Source organism: Miniopterus schreibersii, assembly GCF_964146895.1.
Source record: "Miniopterus schreibersii genome assembly, chromosome: 5".
Classification (NCBI taxonomy): Eukaryota; Metazoa; Chordata; class Mammalia; order Chiroptera; family Miniopteridae; genus Miniopterus; species Miniopterus schreibersii.
This window is the reverse complement of record NC_138106.1, coordinates 12,809,429-12,832,801: the sequence shown is the minus strand read 5'-3', so window position 1 is coordinate 12,832,801 and position 23,373 is coordinate 12,809,429. Positions and strand designations below refer to the sequence as shown.

General features: G+C 35.3%; 1 protein-coding gene across 2 annotated transcripts in view; it reads left to right on the top strand.

Moving 5' to 3' along the window:
- NCAM2 (neural cell adhesion molecule 2) overlaps positions 1 to 23,373 on the top strand; it is a 343,351-nt gene that overhangs the window by 224,340 nt on the left and 95,638 nt on the right. For both annotated transcript variants that reach the window (XM_081138130.1, XM_081138131.1), the window contains exons 6-8: positions 5,860 to 5,977; positions 8,693 to 8,853; positions 11,362 to 11,507. In XM_081138130.1, the coding sequence (XP_080994256.1) occupies positions 5,860 to 5,977; positions 8,693 to 8,853; positions 11,362 to 11,507 (425 nt within the window). The remainder of the gene's footprint in view (positions 1 to 5,859; positions 5,978 to 8,692; positions 8,854 to 11,361; positions 11,508 to 23,373) is intronic.

Sequence of the window (23,373 nt, the reverse complement as noted above, 5' to 3'; positions counted from 1 at the left end):
GTACACATATAAAGTGAACTAGCCTCCTGTATATCAATGATATAATTGACAACCATGGAGAGGGATTATTTTAAGTCAGTTTAGTGACTGCAAATTATGAAGGAATTTGTAATTTATAACAATAATGTGCAGCATGCATTTTAACGAAGTGGTCAATAACCATTTTTTTTAAAAAGAGATTATTTTTAAATTTTATTAAGTGTTTTCTTTCTAATGATCCCATTAAATTTCAAAGTTAGCAGTCTGGGACTACAGAGGAATAAAATATAATTTCTCCTTAACTCTTATCCAATCAACAATTGAGAAATTTTCAGATAATCAAAAATTGGATAGATGGATTGCCTGCAAAGATCTGGGCACATCTTTCTTGCCTTTCTCCTCAAGATAAATACTTGGTGTGAGAAGTTAATGTAGTGCCTTTCCTTTCCTTCAGTCTGCATTTCTCCTTCGCCTGGCACCTCCTGAGTACCCTCAGAGCGGCATGATGTCCTGTTGGAAAGGCTGTGGAGAGGCATGTGCCTCCTTCACAACCCGCTCCCTTGGCCCTGATCGGAGAGAAGGCAGAACCCCCATGGTCCGAACCAGACCCCTCAGAGCTCCCCTGCCCCTGGCTGGCCATGTCCCGCTGGTCATGTAGAGACTCTGGTCTCTGCATTTTCATTCCTCTAACATTTGCTTGATCTGTGCAAAACCTAATTCTGTCATTTGTAACAACGGCAGTAAAAACTCAAGCAGTCTCTAGAGGGCCGCAAGATACCTCAATAATATTTTTGTTTTTTTTCATTTCATAGGATCAATCAGTGAAGTAAAGGTACCGTCAAGGTACCATCTGACATGTGTGGGCATCTTTCTTGCTTCTTTGCATATTTAATACTTTTTATTTGGATGCCAGATGTATGGATTTGTTAACAAAATTAACAGATACTCATGGGTCTGGGCAACCGTGTGGTGACTGTGTTCTGGGGGCGTGGGGGGCCTTGGGAGGATGTGGGGGGCAGTGGGGGGAGGTGGAAGAAGACACAGAGGGGATAATGTGCTGAATAGTTTTGTTTTTCTTTAAATATTTTAGCCCATTGTCCAGGAATGCAGATAAATCACTTGGAAACAGTTTAAGCCTTTCGGTTTATTCCTCTAAGCTTTGGTAGGTGGAAGAATAGTCCAGAGCTTATGTTGCCCCGCTTCTGAGGTACAATCTTTCTGAATACTCTATTTGACATACATTCTGAGGTAGTTTAAAATTATTATTCTGGCTGTGGGAATAGAAACTGTTCTTCACTGTCCTTGAGCTTTGGAAAGGATTCCTTCTCACGGGGGCAGTTGTGTCCCCGGCCTCAGACGCTTCCTCTCACGGGTGCACGCATCAGTACTCGCCTGGAAAGCTGCCGGGCACTCACTGCAGACCTAAGGACACCTTCCCTGTGCACCCTCCCGCCTGGCACTGTCCTGTGAAACGCAGCCAGGCCCCTTCCGCCCCATAGCGCCTGCCCGACCCCTCAGGCTTCCAGAAACTTCAGACAGCGGGCTGGGGCAGTAAGAGCACTCACCTCAAGTCCTCTGATATTGCAGAGATCACTGTGGGATCATTTCGTTGACTGATTGACAATACCTTGAAAACTATTACTATACAGGGTGCAAACATTTTTAGTTGTTTCAGGTGGTTACCTGTTTCTACATCTTAGTTGGAAGCTGACCTTCTTGCATATATATTTCAGTAGAGTGAACAAAATTATAAACATTATTTTAAGGATTTAATAATGATTTAATAATATATCACCATTTATCCCATCTATGTCTTCTTCCACCTCCCCCCACTGCTCCCCTCCCCGCCCCGGGACACACAGTCACCACACTGTTACCCAGGCCCATGAGTATTTCTTAATTTTTTAAAAATTTATTTATTGAATTTTAGAGAGAGAGAGTGGAAGCCGGGGGGAGGGAGGGATAGAAACATTTATTTGTTGTTCCACTTATTTATGCATTCCTTGGTCGCTTCTTGTATGTGCCTTGACTGGAGATCGAACCTGCAACCTTGTTATATCAGGACTATGCTCCACCCAACTAAGCTGCCCGGACAGGGCTTGTATTTGTTAAATTTTGTATGTGTTTTGAGTTTCAAAAAGTAACTTATTCCTATTAAATAACATATTAAATTGGCCACCCTCATAAATGTGAAATGAAGGACTACTGGAGGTAACCAGAATCAATATTAATGAAAATCAAGAGGTAGTAGGTGATATTATTGCCCATGAGGCAGCAGTGAAGGGCAAAACAGACAACGAGACCAATAAAAGAAGGAAAATGCAGTGCACATGTGACATCCCTGGCGTCTGAAATGACCTTGGCAAAGTAACAATCAAATGATCAGAATGAAAGGAAAGATCTGAGTAAAAGAAATAAATTGCTTTTTAAACACACTGTGAATAACAATATAGAATGTAAAAAATACAAGTTACTTTAGTGTTAACCTGGTCCATCTAGTCTCTTGGCCAGGGATTGAGATTGTTTATGTGATTTTTTTTTTTTTGTAGTAAAATACACAACATAAAATTTACCATCTTAACCGCTTTTTGAATCCTCTTTCGAGGGCATACTTATTCATGTTAGAGAGAGGGGAAGGGAGGGGGGAGACAAGAGAGAGAGGGAGAGACGGAGATTGATGTGAGAGAGAAGCATCGGTCAGTTGCTTTCCCGCATGTGCCCGCCCAGGGGCCGAGCCACAGCCAAGGCGTGTGTCCTGACTGGGAATCAAACCCACAGCCTTTTAGTGTGTGGGACACTCAACCAGCGGAGCCACATGGGCCAGGGCTTAACCAGCCCTGACTGTACATTAGGTGGTACGAAATGTATCGATAACATTGTGCAACATTCAGTCTTGATAACTCCTTTCTTCTTGCAAGACTGAAACTTTATACTCATTTCACAGTAACTCCCTATCTCCCCCCCCCATGCCCACCAGTTGCTAGCAGACACCATTTCACATTCTGTCTATAATTTTGAATGCCCTAGGTAATAATAAGTGGAGGCCGAGAGTCTTTGTCTTTCTGTGACGGGTTTATTTTCTTTATCATAGTGTCCACAGGGTTCATCTATTTGCTTATCATTGATGGATATTTGAGCTGCCCCCACTGTTTAAATGTTGTGAGTGATGCTGCTAGGAGCTTGGAGGCACAAATATATCTCTTGGAGACCTTGCTTGCAATTCACCGTTCACCCCTTCCCCCCGAAGCTGCAGGCCTTCGAGAGGCCCCAGGGTTCCAGGATAGGTGCATGAGGCAGATTCTACCAGGACAGTCACTGCCTGGGAGGGGGACAGCCGCCTGGTGCTCGCTGCTCAGCCTTTTTCCCTAAATTCCCCCTTATGGTGATAGGTGTCACACAGAATGAAAAGTCGAAACAACAAAAGATGGTGAGTCTTAAGTTGAGAAGTTCTCTGCGAGATAGAGGGCCTGCATGTAACTTTTTTAATACTATATATTTAGGTCAGATCTGAATAATCAATTAATTGCTAAAGAGTAGCTTTTATGACAGTGGTAGAGATGGGATTTGGTTCTCATGCTGAATAAATCTGGAAGAATTATTGGTGCAGATTAATCTGAGCAACATGAGGGTCCCATGGTTAGTATCGCGTTGTTCTTTCGAATACTGGAAAAGAGCGTAGAGGCAGATTGCAAGACACAGAAAACATGGAATTGCTGATGCCACTGCTGATGAAAGGGAATTAAGCTGTCAAATGAATGGTGTCTTTGGCGCCTACATAACCAGTGAGGCTGATTGTACCGTGAGGGTGGACCAGAGCTTCCATATAGGTGAGGGTTCTGGAGCTTCCCTTCCCTACACAGCCTCGTGTTTCTTGAAGCTAAAGAATAAAAAAAGGAATTTACCAGAAAGCTTTGACTACTTAACACACACAGAATATAAGTCTTTGTAAAGTTCTTAAAACTGGTTGTTGTTTTTTAAGATAAAATCAAATATGCAAATGGTAGTTTTCAAAAGTTAAAGGAGAGTAGATGTGGGACTTATGAGAAGATACATTTGAATGAAATAGAATTGTAATGCCTTTTTAAATTATTTAATCCAAGTCAATAGCAAATACATAGCCAATGAGTTAAATATGCATAAAAATACTTTATAGTCTAAAACAGTGGCTAAAAAACTCCCTGAATGTCTTGGCATCTGAACTAGTGAACGTCTCCGAAAATGTAGATGCTGTTATACTCCAGAATAGTTCTAGGATTATTCTTCAAAGTACTATGTAAGTATACAATATTAATATTATTCTGCTAACCTACACTGTAAAAACCCATATTTCATTAGCAAAAATCAATGGATCATAAGACATAGACTTTAAGATTTGTCCATTCTTACAGATCATCCAGCATATGCAGTGCACTAAATGGAAAAGAAAATTATGGTAAAGAATAAATAACTCATTTAGGTTAGTAGCAGTAACGGTACAACCACTGGGGCATGTGATTCTCAATTTGGAAGTGTTTCTATGTACACAAATACTTTCCTGTACAGAAAATTTCTATTAGAGAGTTTATGTTCATTAAAATTCTCTCATGGGTTAAAATCTTCAGTGTTGTAATAAAAAAGAGTCATAGTGTTCTTACAACTACATTTGTAATAACCAAGTGAAAAGCAATACATTTTGATTAAAATGTAGTTTTTCATAATTACAAGAGAAGGAAAATGGCATACAGAATGTTAAATTTCAATGTACTTAACAGGCAGAGTTAATATCTGAAAAAAAAGTCCTTCTTATTATAATACTAGTAATTATGATGTTACTTTGGAGACAGCATGTCAGATTCTGCCCCTCATACCTAAATTCATAAGGGGAGAAACTTGATTTATTGTAATTAATTACTAAGATATAGATCAGCTTCTCTTTTCACTATCAATGGCGATAACGCAGCATTAATGCTGACCTGAAAGCTATTGTGAGATATTTAATTATAATCACACTGGTAAATGGCTGTCTGGTCATACTGTTATATGTAAAAAACAAATCTATTCATATAATTAATTTGGGGAATATCATCTTGTCATATTAAATTGAAAATCATGAAAGTGTGCATTAAATAAAAATTTATGCTGTCCTTTGAAATTTGGCTTCTCTTATGGATGTTATTGATTTGTTTATTGCAAACAGTGCATTTCAGTAACAGTTTCAACAAGTACGAAATGTGCAGCATGTACAGTTTTTGCAATGTAATTAGTTAGAAATTGGAGAAGCTTAATTTTAAAATCGAATTGTTCATGGAAATCTATTTCATACTCTCTATGGCTTGAGCAGTTCCTCTTTATAAAATGCTCTATAGTTGTTTAAAGAAATTAAATGCAGTTAATCAGAAAGAACATTATGGTTTGACACCTAATTTGAAAGCCCTGTCTTGAAGCAGTGAACGATTGCTTATAGAATTACTATACTGATGAGAACCCAAATAGGAAATCCATTTTATGCTCCAAGTAGACCTCGCCATTGCTGTAAGTCAGGGTACGATAGTCTGTCTTTTTGTGAGCCCTATTTTATAAAAGTATATACTGTGTGTGTGTGTCTGTATGTGTGTGTGGATATGTATATACATATAATTATGCTAAAATGTCTATAGTTTGATAGAGTCAAAATAATAAAATAGCATTTGAGTGAATTATCTAATTATTCAATATCAGAAGGTAGATCAGTGATCTTAAAGTCATTTGAGATCAAATCAGCTGATTGATGTAAGTATAGATGTTGACTGTCAAGTTTTAAAGCTTAGTATTAACAACAACAAAAAGCCGTGGTAAAAACGTCCCAGTGGTATTGGTGGAATGTTCTTCACCTCTATTTATCTACGTTCACCTGTTTTTCAGTGCCGCCAGCAATCACAATGCCTCAGAAATCCTTTAATGCCACAGCAGAGAGAGGAGAAGAGATGACATTGTCCTGCAGGGCCTCTGGCTCTCCTGAGCCCACCATCTCTTGGTACAGGTAGGCTGGGCGCCCACATCCCTCTGGTCTGTGTCCTTAATCACCCTCCTGAAAAAATATGCAACCGTATCATTTTGTCAGGAAGGAAAGCGTTGTTTTTGACTTTTATTTTCAAAGTTATTATGCTTTTGCTTTCAGTTACATTGGTTAGATTAAATTGTTAAAAAGATCAACAGAGTGACTTAACCCAAATCAGAGGACACCTATGCCCTGGTGGGTTTGGCTCAGTGGTTACAGTGTCGGCCTGGGGACTGAAGGGTCCTGGGTTCAATTCCAGCCAAGGGCATGTACCTTGGTTGCAGGCTCGGTCCTGCAGGAGGCAACCAATTGATGTGTCTCTCTCACACCGATGTCTCTCTCTCTCTCCCTTCCACTCTCTCTGAAAAGCAATGGGAAAAAAAAAAAAAAAAATATATATATATATATATATATATATATCTGCAAGATGCACCCATAGCCCTGGTCATTTGTCTATAAGGATGCTTCTTTTTCTCATGCATTTATTTGTTAAATTGCTCACTTAAATTTTTTTTTGCATTTCATTTTTTAAAGTTTATTTTCGATTACAGTTGAACTTATATTATTTTATATTAGTTTCAGGTCTAAAGCATATTCATTAGACATTTATATAATTGACAAGGTAGTGCCCCAATAATTCGAGCACCCCCCTGGTGCCACACGCCTTATTGCGCTCTGACTGACATCCCCTGTGCTGTGCTTAATGTCCTCCCGATTATTTTGTACCTACCAAGCCTTACCTCTTAATCCCTCACCTTTTCACCCAGCCCCTCAACCCCCGCCCTCCTGGCAACCCTCAGTTTATTCTCTGCAGGTATCAGTCTGTTTCTGTTGTTTTGTTTGTTGTTTGTTTTCTACAAGGCATGTTTCTGACCCACAAAATCCAGCCACTATTACCTGGTTTGTTACCCTTTAATGATGTTTTTAAATTGAGCTCTTGAGGGGGAATCATAGTCTATACAGACTGATTTCCTCTAAATCCTTTGAGATCTGCCCATCCACTTCAGATGTCAAATCATGGACTTTTTTTTTTATCACTTGAAAATTCCCAGAGCAGGCCAGCCGCCTTCTCTCTCTTCTCCCCGCTATGGTAGATCTCTTCTCATCCTGCCTAAACACAAGCCCCCAAAGGTCATTCACTCATTAACTCTGTGACTGCCAATCATACTGACTCCTTCATGGTAAGCGCCCGTGTCCCTCTCATGCGCTATTCTTCCCGCATTCAGGGCCGCATTTCACGGGAGGTAGGGAAATAACCCCCCTCCCCGGAAAGAACCCTGCAGCTTACTCTGTCACTTATGTGACTGTGTGACTTGAGGGATGTGGAAATCATACTAAAAATTTCAGCTGTGATCTGTGAATGAGGGTAGAGAGGGAAAATACACATCCATGGGCTACTTGTGAGAATTCAGCCAGGTAAATGATACAGGCAAAGTGTTGTATGAACAACAAGTTACTGCAACTTCTAGTGTGTTATTATTATATTAGTAATAGTAGTATTCAACAAAGGAATATTTTTCACCGAATAGATTGAGAAAGATATTGTATCACCAACTACACTGAAAGCCCTATTTACACATGAAATCATTTCAGCTGAAATATTGTCATTTTTTATAGTTGTAAATATTGGATTAGTAAAACTATGAAAAAAACATAAAAGTAGAAAATACTATATATCCATTTGCTATTAGTAGTTTATAAACCCTAATTGTGCATTCTACCCTTATGATGATTTTGCACATTTCATGATACATTTAGAGACGTCAATAGAAACTAAAAACATGTTATTGAGTTATGGAAGGATGAAGATTATATAAGATATGTGGAGTATTTTCTGGGAAGCAAAACCAAAATTCACTGGACAGATCATTTAGAATATCAGAGAAATGCTGTGTTTTAATAAGGAAAATATTTTTATAATCCTTTTAGAGTTTTTTTCTTTTTAAATTTATACTTGCATGGCCGCCCCTAAGAACAGATCCTAAACTTTTTACATCAGTGGACCTTAAAATCTATCCAATCGCCTGAAACACCGTTATAAGAAACATGTAGAAGGAGAGACATGCAAAAGAGAGGAAGGGGGGTGGAGAAGGAGAAGGTGAGAGTAAAACAGAACGAAAGAGAACTTGCAGCATGAGAAGCTTTCCCACATATCAAGGGGAATTGTGGAAATTGTTTCCGATTTAAAGACATGTAAAATATTTCTTACTATCGTTATTATAAAAAGGTGGGAAAGACATTGTCTTAGGGGACAACAAAGGCTAGGATTAGAGCAGAATGAATATGGCTTCAGTCCAGAACGAATATGGAAAATATTAAAAATTATTTAAACCTAAGAGGGAAATTATTTAAAAAGTTATTTCTCCTCATCAGTGAATTAAATCATTATATACTGCATAATTCTTCTAACTGCATTTTCACATAATTCCTTCATCTTACCTTTTTATTGGCAGTATTTATTTTCAAAATGAATTGGTTATGTATATTTAAGTTGCATTTACTTAGAAATTTCTTTAAAGGAATTATTGGGCTACTAGAAGTATACTTTGTATTGGAATATAGCCTTGTCTGTAAATAGCCATGAAATGATTGACAACTACAGATCGAAAAGTTGACTATGATTTTCTCCTGAGTTGTGAAGTCAGATTTATGAAGATCAACCCCTATTTTTTTGTTTGTTTATTTGTTTTTCTTTAGGAATGGCAAGTTCATTGAAGAAAATGAAAAGTACATATTGAAAGGAAGCAATACAGAGCTCACTGTGAGGAACATAATCAATAGTGATGGGGGCCATTATGTCTGCAGGGCCACAAACAAGGCAGGAGAAGACGAGAGACAGGCATTCCTCCAAGTCTTTGGTAAGTGTATAGCAGAGCGGTTAACATGCGATGTCGAGAGGGATGTCCAGGACTCGGTCACTTTTATGAATTGTTTAACTTTCCAAAATTAAATCTCAGTTTTCTTATCTCTAAAATATATTTTAAAATTACAGCTATGAGATATAATTGTTTTAAGAATTACATGAAGTTATACGTGTAAGTTTTTTCTAAAATATTGGCTGACTCAAAACAGGGGCTTAAAAAAGTTCATTTAAATTACACTACTGGGATCTCTTATATAGCTATATGGGTTAATCTTCATAAATTTTTAAATGAAATATGTTGGGACCAGCTTTACTTTCATTATACTTCAAAAGGACACCTGTATAAGGTTGTAATTAGAACACATTGACCTGCAACTTAAATTAAATATTCTCATTTCATTTTATTAAAAGGAAATATAATATAAATATCTTCCATAATTACCAAAACCCATATTACCTTCTTTGGTGATTTTATAGAAAGTAGAGAATAAGTGTGTTTCTTTTTAATTATTTATTTCACTTTCATTATGTTTTCAAGAAGAAAAACAATTTTGCTGATGAACAGATGAGTGTTGTCTTTAAAAAGCATACCACTAAAAATTATATGCAGTACTAACATTTAGTATAGCTTCTCCATTTCTAAAACACTCTTGACAAAATACTTTCACAACTGAGATGGAAAAAGAAGGAGGGAGAATTCTGTAAGAGTTAGAAGGAACAGTGTTTGCCGCAGGCAGATGCAGGGGTACTGTGGCCACAGAGCAGAAGCCGAATGGTAACACGGGGACAGGTCCTCTGCCAGCGGGCCCTGTACCTCGTAATAGAAATATTTTCTGAACCAGAGAACTTTTCATAAAGCTTTTATCCTGGCGGAGTGAGACAGGCAAAGACTACCAAACATATTAAAATAATTAAATAAAATTGGAATAACAAAATATTCTAAGAAGAAAGTGAAAAAAGGGTAAATCAAGTAGTGTTGGGTCAAGAGGGTTATTATTTTGCATAGCACAGTGTTGGAAAGTTACTCAGAAGGGTAATGATTAGATGTCTCTACCCAAAAATCTTTACTGACAAGATGTCAGCAAAGCTGAGTCAGGAGAAACTAGTTCATAGAGGGAAGAATCAAGAAACTTAAAATTCTTAGAAATTATAGAAAACCCATAATTTGTTTCAGCAGTATTCCTCACTTTAAAAAACTGTTCTCTTTAAAACCTATGACATTAAATAAACATGACTCAGTATGAAAGAATAATTAGTTAGAAATGATAGTGTCTGAAATAATTCCAAAGGGTAATGTTCTCTATCTACCTCAATAGATTCATATCAAATGTTGTTTATTTACTTGTTATTTATTAGAGTGGTGGTGAGTGAGAACAAATGCAAATAAAGTTTCTAATATTTTCATATTTTCAAGTAGAAAATAATACATGAAATAGTCTATGCTACATCACTGTCATAATCACTTTTTTCTATAGTAACACTGAACAAATTTGTATTGTGTTTGACAGAAAATCATATATATATATATGTATATATTATATATATTTTATATATACATATAATGGAAATGTAACTAAATCCATTACATCAATGGAGTAAACACTGAATTGTTAAACATTATATATGCTATATTTCTGATATCAGGAATCATGTTCTAAGATTAAAAACTACTTATATCTTGTGATTAATTGCACTTAAATATTTAAAAATACCTGTTACTTATCCTTAAATAACAAGTGCTGGGTTTTACCCCTTTTATGTTCGAACAAGTAAAGATTTAATAAGTGCAGATAATACAGAGTTTATAAACATGAAGCTCTGTGGTATTATGTAAATTTGTGGATGGACACACTTTTTAATGTTAAGATAAATTAAATTAGTAGACATCACGATTTTTTTCTTTTTAAAGAAGTCATAATTATAAAAAATACTTAGCGGTAGTGCCTAATAATATTGTTGAGGTAAACTGAGTCAGAATAAATAAATTAGGGTGACATAAATAAATGGCATTTTGGTATCCTTAGTTCATAAATATTTTAAATATTGTACTAATTACACTTAACTACACAATCGGGATACAGTCATCATGTTTCCTCTTCGGTGAAATTGTTCAAAGCCTGAGATCATCACTCACTAAGTGGATGCCCCACACACTGACATACACATGTGGCTTTAAAAAGAGAAAATTGTCATTTGTGTTTTCATAGGAGAGCTACATAATAAAGGGAATCTTAAACTGGAAAAACGTTGGAAGGAATTAGCATTTGCATGCTGGTGCTTAAGCCACTTGAGGTTATTTCGCAGTGACGGTCGATGGGAATTATATTCTGAAAATGTGTGTCCCTGTCCTGTGCAAGCTGGGCCCGCTGCGTGCAGAGCCTGCTGCGCTCGCCCGGCGGGCAGGCTCGTGTGCCCGCGTGTGCCCGCGTGTGCCCGCCGCGGCCTCGGGGCTGGGCAGTCCCCTTCTCCCCAGTGCAGCCGAGTAACGCATGTGTCCTTACAGTGCAGCCTCACATAACACAGCTGAACAATGAGACCACGGCTGAGAGCGGCCAGGTCACGCTCACCTGTGAGGCCGAAGGGGAGCCTCTTCCCGAAGTCACCTGGAAAAGGGCCGCCGACGGAGTCACGTTTTCCGAGGGCGACAAGGTAACCGCAGCTCAGTGACACGCACCGGTTTGCAGTGTCAGCGTCGTCTCAGTGTTTGCATGTGACTGAATCTCGCGTTGGACTCCAGTTTACCAAATAATTTGTAAGGGTGTAGCGAGTGGTTAATTTTTTCAAAAGGTAACTCTGCCACACTCAGCCTAAAACTAAATTCAAAGGGGAAAAAAGTCAAAGTGTAATATTTAAAGATTTTTTTATTAAGCAACAAAATATTAAGTTGCTGGGATTCTTGCCAGATTGACTTACGGGTGTACACTGAATGTGTAAAACGTCTTATGGCAGTTTTAATCCCCCCTATGCTGTGAAAATGAAATAATTCAAATTCACAAAAGTCATTTCCCTCTTTATACTGTCTTTGTTCAGTACGAAAGTAGGTTTCTGCTTTCATATAATTTAGAATTTAATAAGATAAATAAGTACAAACGTGAATTGTGATCTTTCACCAGAATGCATGCAAGTTACTTAGGAATCAGTTAAACATCATTATATGTTTCACTGCAATCCATGGGTTTTCATAATGGTTATTTTTATCTACTCATATAAAATCCAGGTTTAGACAGAAGTGAAACTGAAAGGAAAAGGTAGTGAACTGATGATATGAAGGCCTGGCGTTTTCACGCATGTAAAAATTGTAACAGGAAGCCGATAGATTGCTTTTATTTTCTCAGTGTGAAAGACAAACTTCCTTTAAACCGCTTACATTAATTTAAATCAGTTTCTGAAAAATAACCCACAAAATGTTGAAATATGTTCTTAGTAGCTGTTTTTCCTAAATTTTCTTATTAGTTAACTCCAGTGGGCTCAAATCGTTTCGTTCGTTCATGAAGTTAAATACCTGGAAAGCGTTGTTAGGTGTCTTTACCTCCCACCCCTTCCAGGGACAGAGCCACTTGGAATCGGCACTGACCATAAAAAGCCATCCTTTGGTTAAGCTCCTCAGAAGAGAAAGGCCCATGGCCTTCCTTAGTAACTGTTCTACGTCCCTTACCTCTCCCTGTCAGTATTTTCTAAGGCTTAACGAAAATTCTGAAAATAATTTAAGTTGATGTTATTTGTTCATTCGGAAGCAGACATAACAATTATTTCCAGCAAGCCGCAATGCGAGCCTCTGTAAAGCGTGTATTTGAGTTAGACACAGATCTTGCTGTCGTAAAGGTTTTAGCCTTCCAAAGGAGATAAGCTAAGTAATTAAACAACCATGAAAAGTAAAAAAAAAAAATTCTGCGGAAGTCAGTAATCTCTAAAATATACATAGCTTTGATTTCCAACATTGATAGAAAAAACTGAAATCAGTTTGTTCAAAATACACTTTCTATTCCCTCAACTCATCATATCATTTTAAACAACGTGCTAACTCCATAAATTGACAGCACAGCCCACTCCCTGTCCATTTACAATTTATCTTTTGAAAGAATGCATTCTCACATATATCATACTTCTTTGCCTCTTTCTTCTTTATGATGGTATATTTAAGATAGTATATCTCTTTGGTAATAATTATTTTATATATGCAAATTAAAAATAAATAAAATTTATAAAATATGCATATTTATAGAATTTTTAGAAACCCAGAGAAACAACATAGTTTGGTTTAATATTTTTTAACAGAAAATCATAGGTATAGTTATGGCACAGTTGGCAAGTCTGAAGGAGTTATAGTTTCATAAAAATGATTAAAATTGTCAAAAAGCAATCTGATGTAAAAAACTGTAGGTAAATGTCGATTTAGTACATTTCAGGAGACGAAATTACTCCAGTGTGATTTTCATGTCTGTAAGCTCTTATTAATTGTACCTTCATATTTTCATTACTTTCCTGTCTACTGTAATATTCCTAAAAGTGATCTTCTTAAAGATAGCCTTTATTCTTTATTTAAAAGATGGTCCTTTAATATATACTACACTCTTTGCCCCAGGCCACCCAAACCTATTTACAGAAATTTGTTCTATAGGAATTGTGAAAAATAGTTTTTGTTTGCTAAGAATTATATCAAAGTAGACATTTTTTTAATATTTTTTTTTGTACTTGGCTCATTTGTTACAAAACAATTATGGAAATCTAAATATGCTTTTCTTTTTACAAATAACATCATTTATCCAGTGGAAATTAAGAAAATTAAGGCTGCTTTATTCCCTTTCTATCATGATAGTTGTCTAAAATTATTTTAAGGTCCCCATTTTATTTTCCAGATGGTAAGCCTTTTCCCTCTTAATATTCCTAGTTTCTTCAACAGCCAGAATTTAGAAATTGAAAGGCTGAGCAGAGCTTTAAAGGGAGACAAACCTAGTTTTGCATCTCAGCTCTGCCACTTATAATTCTTCGGTTTTGGCAATGTTATTTGAACTCTTTTTAAGATTTTTTCATCTTTAAAACTGCGATAATGATACTTATTTTCCATGTTGTGTTAGAGAGGTGAAGGTGCCTTGTAAAATGCATAGCAGTGTCTTTAGAATATTGTAAATAATAAACTTTATCTTTTTATCATGTTACATAATTTTTGAAGCATAAGTTTATCTTATTTCTCTTATTCTGAGTAAAATCGGATTAATAGACTCCATAAAGTCTGATACCTAAAATCTGATTAAGTATTAACAAATCATATTGAGATCGTATCTCTTTGGTCTTAAAAATTAATATGAAATTGCATTTGCTATAAGAATCACTTGGAGAGCCTGTTAGAATGCAAATTCTAGAATCCCACACCCAGCGGTTGATTTAGTAGCTTACACCTATAGGCCTTTTCACTTAATAGATGATATATACTTCATTGTATTAATATTTAAATGTATTCAACGAAGTTCAGTAAGAACCAAAGCGATTATTGTGGAATATGCAACAGCCATGAATTAAAAGTTATAAACTGTTTTGCAACTTTCAAACGAAGCAATCTAATTATCTTTTTTACTTTAAAAATTTTTATTTTAAAAACAAAACCGTGCTTCTTCACAGGTTCGATCTGAGGTTTGGGTAAGAGTGTATGCCTGAAGAGTTTTGATATCGTTCCTGGCGTTAGCATTTATCATCTATTCCGAATCTGCTTCTTTAGATCGTCCCTTATTGTCATTCTTATTGATCAACAAGTGTTAGTATGCGTAAGATTTCAGGTGTTGATAGATTAGTATGGGGAAGTCATGCAAGTGTCACACAGGTCAAAGTTTACTCCTGTCTGTGTCACCTTGGTGTGTTATTTACCATGTCGCTTCTCATGTCTGATATTAGCTTCTCTGTGTCTAAATCTGGGTAATAATAAGACGTAACTGGAAAAAGCTTCTGAAGATGAAATGAGAGCACAGATAACAATATCCCAGACACAAACCCCACAACTTAAAAAGGTGTTTTTTTTTTTTAATACTTGGAGATTTCCAGTTTTTAGATGTTTTTTACTGGATCATTTAGTACAAGAAAATGATCATACTAATTATGTGTCAACATCTGCTGCCACAGAATGAACCAGACTGAAATTTCAATGATCAGAGTCATATGTGAGGTGTTAGTAGTATTGTCCACAAGTACAACAGGACGTTGTTATCCTTGCTGTAGATTGTTCCCCTTGGTGCTGCTGTACGTGGGCCTTTATGATAAAATAACCTCTAGCAGTATCAGTTTAATGGCTCATATGAATTTGTTTTTGCCACACGAAATTCCAGATCTGGTAACCTATGCTGCATTCCTCGTGGAAGCAGACCGTGCCGGGAATCTGCATTTGTGTCGCCTTGTCACTGCATGCTAACGGGAGCGCAGTGAGGGCCCTAACATCTGCCAGAGGACAGATCCGCAGGTGATAAAGGCTGGTCTTCCTTCCTGTGGGACACAAATCAGGGCCAGAAACTTCACAGACTTTTTTTACATCATCAGCTCCTTCTTCCCTTTCTCCCAGGTCTCTCTTCTCACAACGCCCTGAAATTTTTTCTCTTAGGAAGTGAGTCACTCTGGGGCCTCCTTTGGGGCCCTTTTACACCTCCGTCTACACAGCAATAAATACTGAGTTGGAATGGACTCTCCCATATCCAAGAAGTGCCTAAACCCATGATTAAAGAAGGAGAGAAGAGAAAAGCTGTGTCCATACAGCAAGGCTGCTGAACAATCAGTTGTTTTTCATACACTTTCAAAATATTATTTTATATTCATATGACAAAACTGATTTCTCTTAAACATTTTTAAAGGAATGTTGTTACTTGTCATTTAGGATTAAATGGAAGTAAAAAGATCTAGAGGGAGTTATTTTTACCTCTAGAATTCTTACAAAATGGTAAACTTAACGGTAAGCAATTTCATCCATGTGAACAGAATGTTTCATAAAGTAATGATAAAGTTCTTGTAATACTGTCTAGTGGATGACACCTCTCATGTGTCATTTATCTGCTTTTCACATGCAGATTCTGTAACCATTCTATCCCTGCTATACTTTTCCTATGTAGTAAATTGTAGTCCTACCTCTACTAGAAATTAATCTCACTCTACACTGAATAAGAAGTATTTGAAATGTAGAGCAATAAGTTATAACTATTTTAAAATAGAATTTCTCACACTTCAGTCATTGGACCTTTGGCTTCTTCTTTATTCTTTATTTACATGCTGCCTGGGCTGTTATAAACATAATATTGTTGTCTTTAAATTTAATTGGTTTTTCATTTATTATTAATCTAACCAAAAATTCATGTGAAATCAAAAGCATGATTATAGATATTGTATTTTTAAATACACATTAGAATAAGTATAAAACTGTAAAATAAAAGTTATTTTTTAAAGTAATGCCTAGATTCAGCACGTGCACCTTCGCTGGTATATAGACCATGCTTTTCAAACACTGCTCTTGTGTCCAGTATGCTTTGGATTAATGTGATACAAAGTTTATTTATGAAGTTTCGAGGAGTGAAAGATATTTATTTCAATTATGGCAGAACCCATTTCCTGTCCTCCTATTTGTGGAGCCAAGCACTTCTCTGCAGTAAATAAATATGCTGCATTATTAATGAATGGGTAAATACTTCATGAATTATAATAACAGAAACTCATTTAATTTCAATCCTTAACACCAAATGGTCCTTTCACAATGATGCCAATAAACACAGTGAATAAAGCAGAGTGATTAACTTCAGAAACAATTTTTTTCTATTTTGTTTTTGAAGTAAAATATGAAATTCTAGTCTTGGTCTGAGTTTAGATCAATTCAAAACTTTATGATTGAGCTAGCTAGGACCGTGTTCTTTTACATTCATTTAAAAAATGTGTCTTACTGTGTCAAAGATAACAACCTTACCTACTCAAATTTAATTTTAATATTTTATATCTATTTTGCTTTCTATTTGTTCAACTAAATAGATGTATTTAAATTGAAATTTATGATTTAAAAAAAATTTAATACAAAGCATAATTAGTGTACATTAATATTTTTTGCTCTTAGATACAGAAGTCATATTGCACCAAAATGTTATTTTCTATTTTAGTTGTGTAGAAACGGTAAACTTTTTTCTCCATGAATGTAGGCACCGTGATCAGGACAAGTCTTACTTAAAATGTTCCTGCAGCTGAAAATACCAAGTCCAAAGGAATTTCTAACTAAAATAAAGCAATTCTTTCATACAATGACCTGAAGAAAATATGATGTTTTTAAATTTTAATGACAATTTAAATATCTCAGCATATAAATATTAATTGTAACACTACTGCATTGGTGATTATATTACCATTTCATGCTCTAGGATATTACCCTTTATTGTGTATGCAGAGCCTTGGACTTAAGGAAACTTCCTGTTTTAAAAATGATTCACTTAAACCACTTGTCATGGAAGGCAGATGATAATGGAGTGAATTTTTCACATCACATGAAAATCCTCACTAAAAATTCTTAGATTATATTTATATGTGCGTGTGTGTATATATACACACACACACACGCACATATATATAGTGAATATTACATTAAACATTTCTATGTTTCTCTCTTTTTAAATCCTAAAGCAAATATGACTCCTTGAAAGATAAATTTCATAAATGCAATCAACAGAAGTCTTTAAAGTGATAGAACTTTCTGTGGCTGACATTTTTTATTACTTGCCAAAATTCTCTGAACAAATATCAACAAATATCATTGAGGAATGTTATGTATGCATGCCCTATTCTAGGCACTAAGAATGCAACAGTAATAAAAGTTCCCTGCTTCATGGTTTATACAATGTAGAAGGGGAATAAAATCAAAGCATATTTAAAATCATCAGTGTTTTCTTTTTGAAGATGAAATTTTGAAATATGCAATTTCTGTACTCAAAATATCAACTTATAGTATGTAAGTGAACTTTTACAAGACTACAAGTATAGCCTTGGCATACTTTTCTGCACTGTCACAGACCCAGTTCAACATTCTCTTCTGATGCGCCTCTGTGTTGGTGCATGACTACTGTCCTCACAGTTCCTCCTCTCAACTTTCTGTAGACTGATGCAAATTGCTTAGATTCTTACTTTTAAAAGGAAACTTAAAAAAATACATAATGATATAATTGGCAGCAATTTATATTATATTATACCAAAAAATTAAGGTTGTCAACCCACTTTTCCTTCTTAAATAGAAATTACCAAAATAAGATCATGAAACCCACAATTAATGTTTTAATAAAGAGGGTCTACAGAGTCTCAAGTATTTGCACTTTATTATAAAATCTCTATTGGAGTAGAAAGTAAAATATGATGGCATATTTATAGCATTGTTTTTAAGAATGAAGGACAGTATATAGGTATTTTTATATAGCTTTGTAAGTAGTTATACTTTGGGGCAATGTTTTATAGCTGTGTTTTTATTACTTTTATGAGGAATTTTATTTGTACCTTTTTACTAAACCTTGAAGGTGCTTTCAGGGATTCAATTACTGGAAATTCTCAGCGCCTGATTCTAAGATTGATAAACACACACACACACACACACACACACACACACACCAAGAGCAGAGGTCAAGGAGAGAACTATAATGTAAAACACAAATAAATAAGATCAGTAAAACATTTTAGTAAATAATTAAATTAATATGTTTAAGTATTTTAGAGACAGTCATATGTACAGTTCAACTAGACATGCTGCTTATTATGGGTGATAGAATGACAAGAGTGGAAGTTACAAAAATGTATATCCTTTCCAGGAACCAGGGGTTGTATTAAATTCCAGGCGAAGAGAATATCCAATCCCTTGAATTTTTCTAACATGATTGGCAAGATAATCAGTGTCTAAAGGAAAATCCTGTCATTTGATGTGATGAGTAGTAGAGGATCTTGAGCAATGTCTGTTACCATGAGATTCTGCTTCTCTATGAATTTAAATGTTTAAGGTACTACTCAGGGAATTCATACTGAACCAAAAGCACATAAGGAGCTGTGAACACCTACACCTGACCGAGCCTCATTCCCTGGGAGATGACTGAGCCTCGCTCCTGGAGTTCTTATGAGCCTGGCTCCTGGGTACTCTGATCTAGTACATTTTTGATAGAATTAAAGAGATACAGTTTTTTTAAAACTGTGGTACATTTACACGATGGAATACTATGCAGCTGTCAAAAGAAGGATCTATTACCTTTTGAGACAGTGTGGAGGGACCTGGAGATGATTATGCCAAGCAAAATAAGCCAGGCAGAGACAGACATATCACATGATCTCACTCATATGTGGAATCTAATCAGCACAATAAACTGATGGGTACAGTAGAACCAGAGACATGGAAGCATGGAACAAGCTGATGAATCTCAGGGGGTGAGGGGGGAAGGTTAACCAAATAATTTATATGCATGTATGCATAACTCAGACCCAAGGACACAGACAGGGTGATGAAGGCCTGGGGCAGGGCAGGAACCAGGTGGGGGGGGCAAGTGGGAGCTAAAAAGGGGGGACATATGTAATACTATCAACAATAAAAATAATAAAAAAAGATCCAGATGAAAGTCTAAAAAAAAAAAGATGTATTTTGTAAACCCTCAGAAATAGTTCTTAGGTGTATGCCCCGTAGAGATCCTGTGTCTCTGAAACTACTGTAGTTCTCTCATCAAAAACCTACCTACACCCTGACAGGCAAATACATACCAACACACTTAACATGCATAAAATGTTTATTTAGAAAACTTAAAATGATACTGATATTCTCTACCGTTATACATAGAGTAAGACATATAAAAGGAATCCACTTGTATAATCCATGTGTTCCTAATCTTGCTATTTTTGTTTTTTCTACTTTACAAAAATAGAATTTAGTAGAATAGTATTATGTGGTAGTTGTAATCGTGATTCTTTGTTTCAGTTCCTCGATTGCCATTTACCCGCTCTCTGGTACCAGGTGTATTACCTTTTTTTTCAGAGGTAAGGTTCCATTGCTCCATAATAAGTCCTCAACAAACTTTAACGTTTTCTTAGTCAATAAATCTCTGTGTTGACTGAGTAGATAATCATACATTTTAATTACAGTTTTTATTCTGGTGCCACGCCCTTTTTAAATTCAACTCCTTAATAATTTTTCAGTTCATGGTTTTCTAATAATCTAATATAGTGAAGCAGTGTGTTTCCAATTCCCCTTTTCCATATATCTTTTCCATATAACTCAATTATAGGAAATACTATGATTATTTTGGTAATATATTTACATTAATGTTAATTTCTGATTGTAGAGAGGAATGCTAAAGAGCATACTCCTGGCACCTGTCGATTTTAATGCCTATATTTTTTTCTTTCCAAAGGAAATGGGCTTTTCTGAAGGATTTTACATTTGAATTACATTTGTAAGGTCCACCTAATGCATTTTTTTTTCATACTAGTGCTCTCAGAGCAATATTATAGGCCCCTGCTGGGCAACAGACAAAATGGATCCTTCAATTCCCCATCTGACGTAGGTGGTAGAATATAATTAGGCCTGTTGGAAATCTTCCTGGATGCTGCGGAGCCAGCTGAGAGGTGGGTTTTCAATCATTTACAACTTTCTGAAATTTCTTTTTCGGCCTACAGCTTGAATAACAATTATAAGAAGTCTAGCCATGAATTTAACATGTCCTTATAAAAACTATTTTAGAGAGATCTCTGGAAATGCTTTTAAAATAACAATGTTATTGTTCTTTTTAAAAACATCAGTTATTAACGTATTTTATTTTAAAATCTATTATGAGAATTTCCTTTTGTAAGAAACTTTTATGATGTTTGTAAGATGGGAGAGTAGTTCACAATTTTATAACAATCGTTTTGGGAAAATGTTATTTACATACTGAGCGTGCCTTCAGTATGGTTTTGTAGTAGAAGAAAAGCCTTTTTTCTTGTGACTACCGTATCCTACAGATTTCTTTGTCTTTACTTCTCATGAAGAAATTTGCTATTATCCCCGAAGGAAATAAAATCATATAGCTATAAAGAAATATGGAGATATGAGTAAATATTAATAGACTTACCAAAAATAACAAATTGTGTGCTAGATATAACTTTGAATAATTTATGTGATAGTTAAGTGGATAATATTAACTAAAGCCAAGAATGAGATGAAATAAATTTGAATGAGTATATGGGCATCAATGCAGACACTTTGGTACAATTTTTAATATAGATATGAAAAATAAATTTGAATGATTATATAAATCAACACAGTATATAAATGAAAATATTTCAGCATTCTAATAAAAAAAATGTAGAAAAATAACACATTTGATAAATTCCATTGTAAAGCTTAAGCTTGCAACAAAAACTAGTGCATAGAAGAATATTAGTTACACAATAATTACTGAATAAAATTAAATATATTTTAATAAAAATACCTTAGAGTTATTGCAATATCTTCCTTGCTTTTGACTCATGGATTATCAGATAGTAAATTAACATAGGCGTATTAAACAAAGATCTTTAATAATAACTTGGTTCAGCCATCTATTGAGTAGCTATGTTTATTGAGGGGGAAAACTACAAAAAGCAAAGCTGTTTGGAAAGAATCATACTTGGCTTTGATGCTATATTTTCATGACCTATATCTTGGAGCAGCATCATTGCTTTTGCTTTGTAATCCAAAAAGCTCTTGTCAAAATTTTTAAGTCTTTCATTCTTGGATGCCAGATTATTTTAGATGCATATTTAATGGTTGATCTACTTAAATGAAAAATGTATTTATACTCTCATATCCTACTCTTAAGATCAGTTTATTTCAGCCAAATAAGATTTCTCATTTTCTCCATCAATCCTTGGGCATTGCAAGCTTTGCAATGGCCTGAATACTTTATTCATCCAGAGCAGCGGTTTTCAACCTTTTCATCTCATTGCACATAAACTAATTTCTAAAATCCTGTGGCACATTAAAAATATATTTTTGCTGATCTGACAAAAAATAAATATAATTTTGATTCTTTCACATCAGATGGCCGTTGTGTTGACTGTTGTCATTTTTTTTTACTTGGCAATCTAAGGGAAAATGCATCGGTGCCCCTGACTAGAGTCAGGCATCGCACGTTTTACAAATGCTTGTGGCACACCGTTTGAGAATCACTGCTCTAGAACATCCACTGCACGTTGCAAGTCATACGTGTAATGAAAACCTTTGCAAATATTTGATGTACTGATGCAGTTTCCATTTACTTTTGAGTTTGCCGAGACAGTCCTTGACTGCAAACTGAAGTTTATAGGATAGACTATTGATTTTCACAGTTATTAACTATGATCATGGTTAGGTTAATTGAGTTCTTTAGGTAAACGAAGCATAAATTGTAGACCACTGTTACTTTAATTACAAATTCTGAAGCTAGGTAACATAAACGTACAGAACACCAGAGTTGATTTATTATATGGATATTTGCATTCAATTCTGAAGTTCACTGTATCCAACACAGTTATACAGCCTGTAATGAAACTGGAACAAAATTTAAAACAAAAGCACATAACCCTAAAGTAATAGTAGCATACTTCTTAAAATACCGTCTCATAAAATTTATAGCAGTCTACCCTGTAGGATATTTATTTGACCACTTCTTGCATCAGCATATCCCTACACAATTAGAAGTTTGATGAGGCTGTTTCTCATCATTTTTAGGCCTTGTAGCAAAGGTATTATAATTTCCCAGATCATCTTTGCTTTCTGGGTCTTTATCTTCACCAGACTTCCCTTTCATGATAATGTTCATATTTTTTTCATCCTGTAATGATTGATATACCTCACTGAAAAGATTCATTGCAGACCTATCTGATCCATAATTTTTTATTGTTTTAGAAAAAGGAATATAATATAGAAATATAGGATGCTTTATCTTAATGTTTTTGACAAAGTCCACAATGTATCTTCTCCTTTCTGTGGTTTAGGGTTGTAGCATTAATTCTTCTTTCTCATATTTGGGAGCAGTTTTAATAAAATTTATAGATTTTGGTTAAAAAACATGTATTCAACACTTCCAACTCTCTTATGCACTACTTTATTATTTTAAAAACTTATATTAGATCCTTTTTGAAGAGTTCCTTATTTAATTGTAGTATTTATTTTAACATGTCTTATCTTAATGGACAGTTGCTTTATTTACAACAACAACAACAAAAAATCCAAAATCAAAACCAAGCAAAAGCAGCTCAATGGAGTTCCTGTATTTGTTAAACAGTTTTAATTTTTAGCCATCTCTTAGAGATAGGTTGCTTCTTTATATGTGTAACACAATTATTTGATGAAAATGTGGTTTTTATATTTTGGTGTACGGTGAGTAGTTTTTGGCATTTATTTTCATGTCTTATATAAACATTTACAATAAAAAATACTACTTTCATTTAAGATAAGTGTGTTAATTACATATGAGTCAGACAATGAGACAACTTGAGGAGAGTTTAAAGTACTGATATATGGAGGTGCTTTCACCTACCCAGTGTGTGG